General features: G+C 40.0%; 1 protein-coding gene across 1 annotated transcript in view; it reads left to right on the top strand.

Annotated features, from left to right (window-relative positions):
• Positions 1-436: 436 nt before the first annotated feature.
• LOC107091698 (tryptase-like) overlaps positions 437-553 on the top strand; it is a 14,264-nt gene continuing 14,147 nt past the window's right edge. Inside the window, exon 1 of the mRNA XM_015385781.1 lies at positions 437-473. Within this exon, the coding sequence (XP_015241267.1) occupies positions 437-473 (37 nt within the window). The remainder of the gene's footprint in view (positions 474-553) is intronic.

The raw sequence follows: 553 nt of genomic DNA, 5'->3' as shown, positions 1-553 counted from the left end.
ACCTGGCCTCAAGGTATTGCATAGTTGGTATTGCACAGTTGGTTTACACATTCAGTACACCCAAAAAAATGTGGTGGGGCTGTCTAGTCCAAAATGCCAGGGTCGATTTTTTGTCCCATTCCACCCCTGCATACAGCCTATGTCTTCTGTCTGCAACTAATAGTGTAAATCCTAACCAAATCTCTGATACTGTTTGGATCTATTCCAGTTAAGCAAAGGTTCCAGGTGGGTTAATTGTTTTGTTTCACGGACTCTCTGGACTTAGTTCTCGTCCTGTCATTAGATGCTTCTAGAGGAGGAGTTGATAGGAGGCCGTATTTACCAATCATCAAAGGACTTGAGGTTACACTGCATTAAAAATCTGTAAAAAACTATGTATCTATATATCTTTAAACAAGGCAGTAAAGGCCGAGATATACTTGCATTTTGAGTCGCTATGCCAAACTGTGTGTGCCGTATGCGAGCCACTGCAAGTAATGTCCTGGTAGATGTAAGATAAATGATTTAAGAATGCTGATTTGTTGATGATTTGTTGCATTGTTATAGATTAATG

Source organism: Cyprinodon variegatus, unplaced genomic scaffold, assembly GCF_000732505.1.
Source record: "Cyprinodon variegatus isolate N-32 unplaced genomic scaffold, C_variegatus-1.0 Scaffold348, whole genome shotgun sequence".
Taxonomy (NCBI): Eukaryota; Metazoa; Chordata; class Actinopteri; order Cyprinodontiformes; family Cyprinodontidae; genus Cyprinodon; species Cyprinodon variegatus.
Note: the sequence above shows the minus strand (reverse complement) of the source record. Positions and strands in the feature narration are given on the sequence as shown.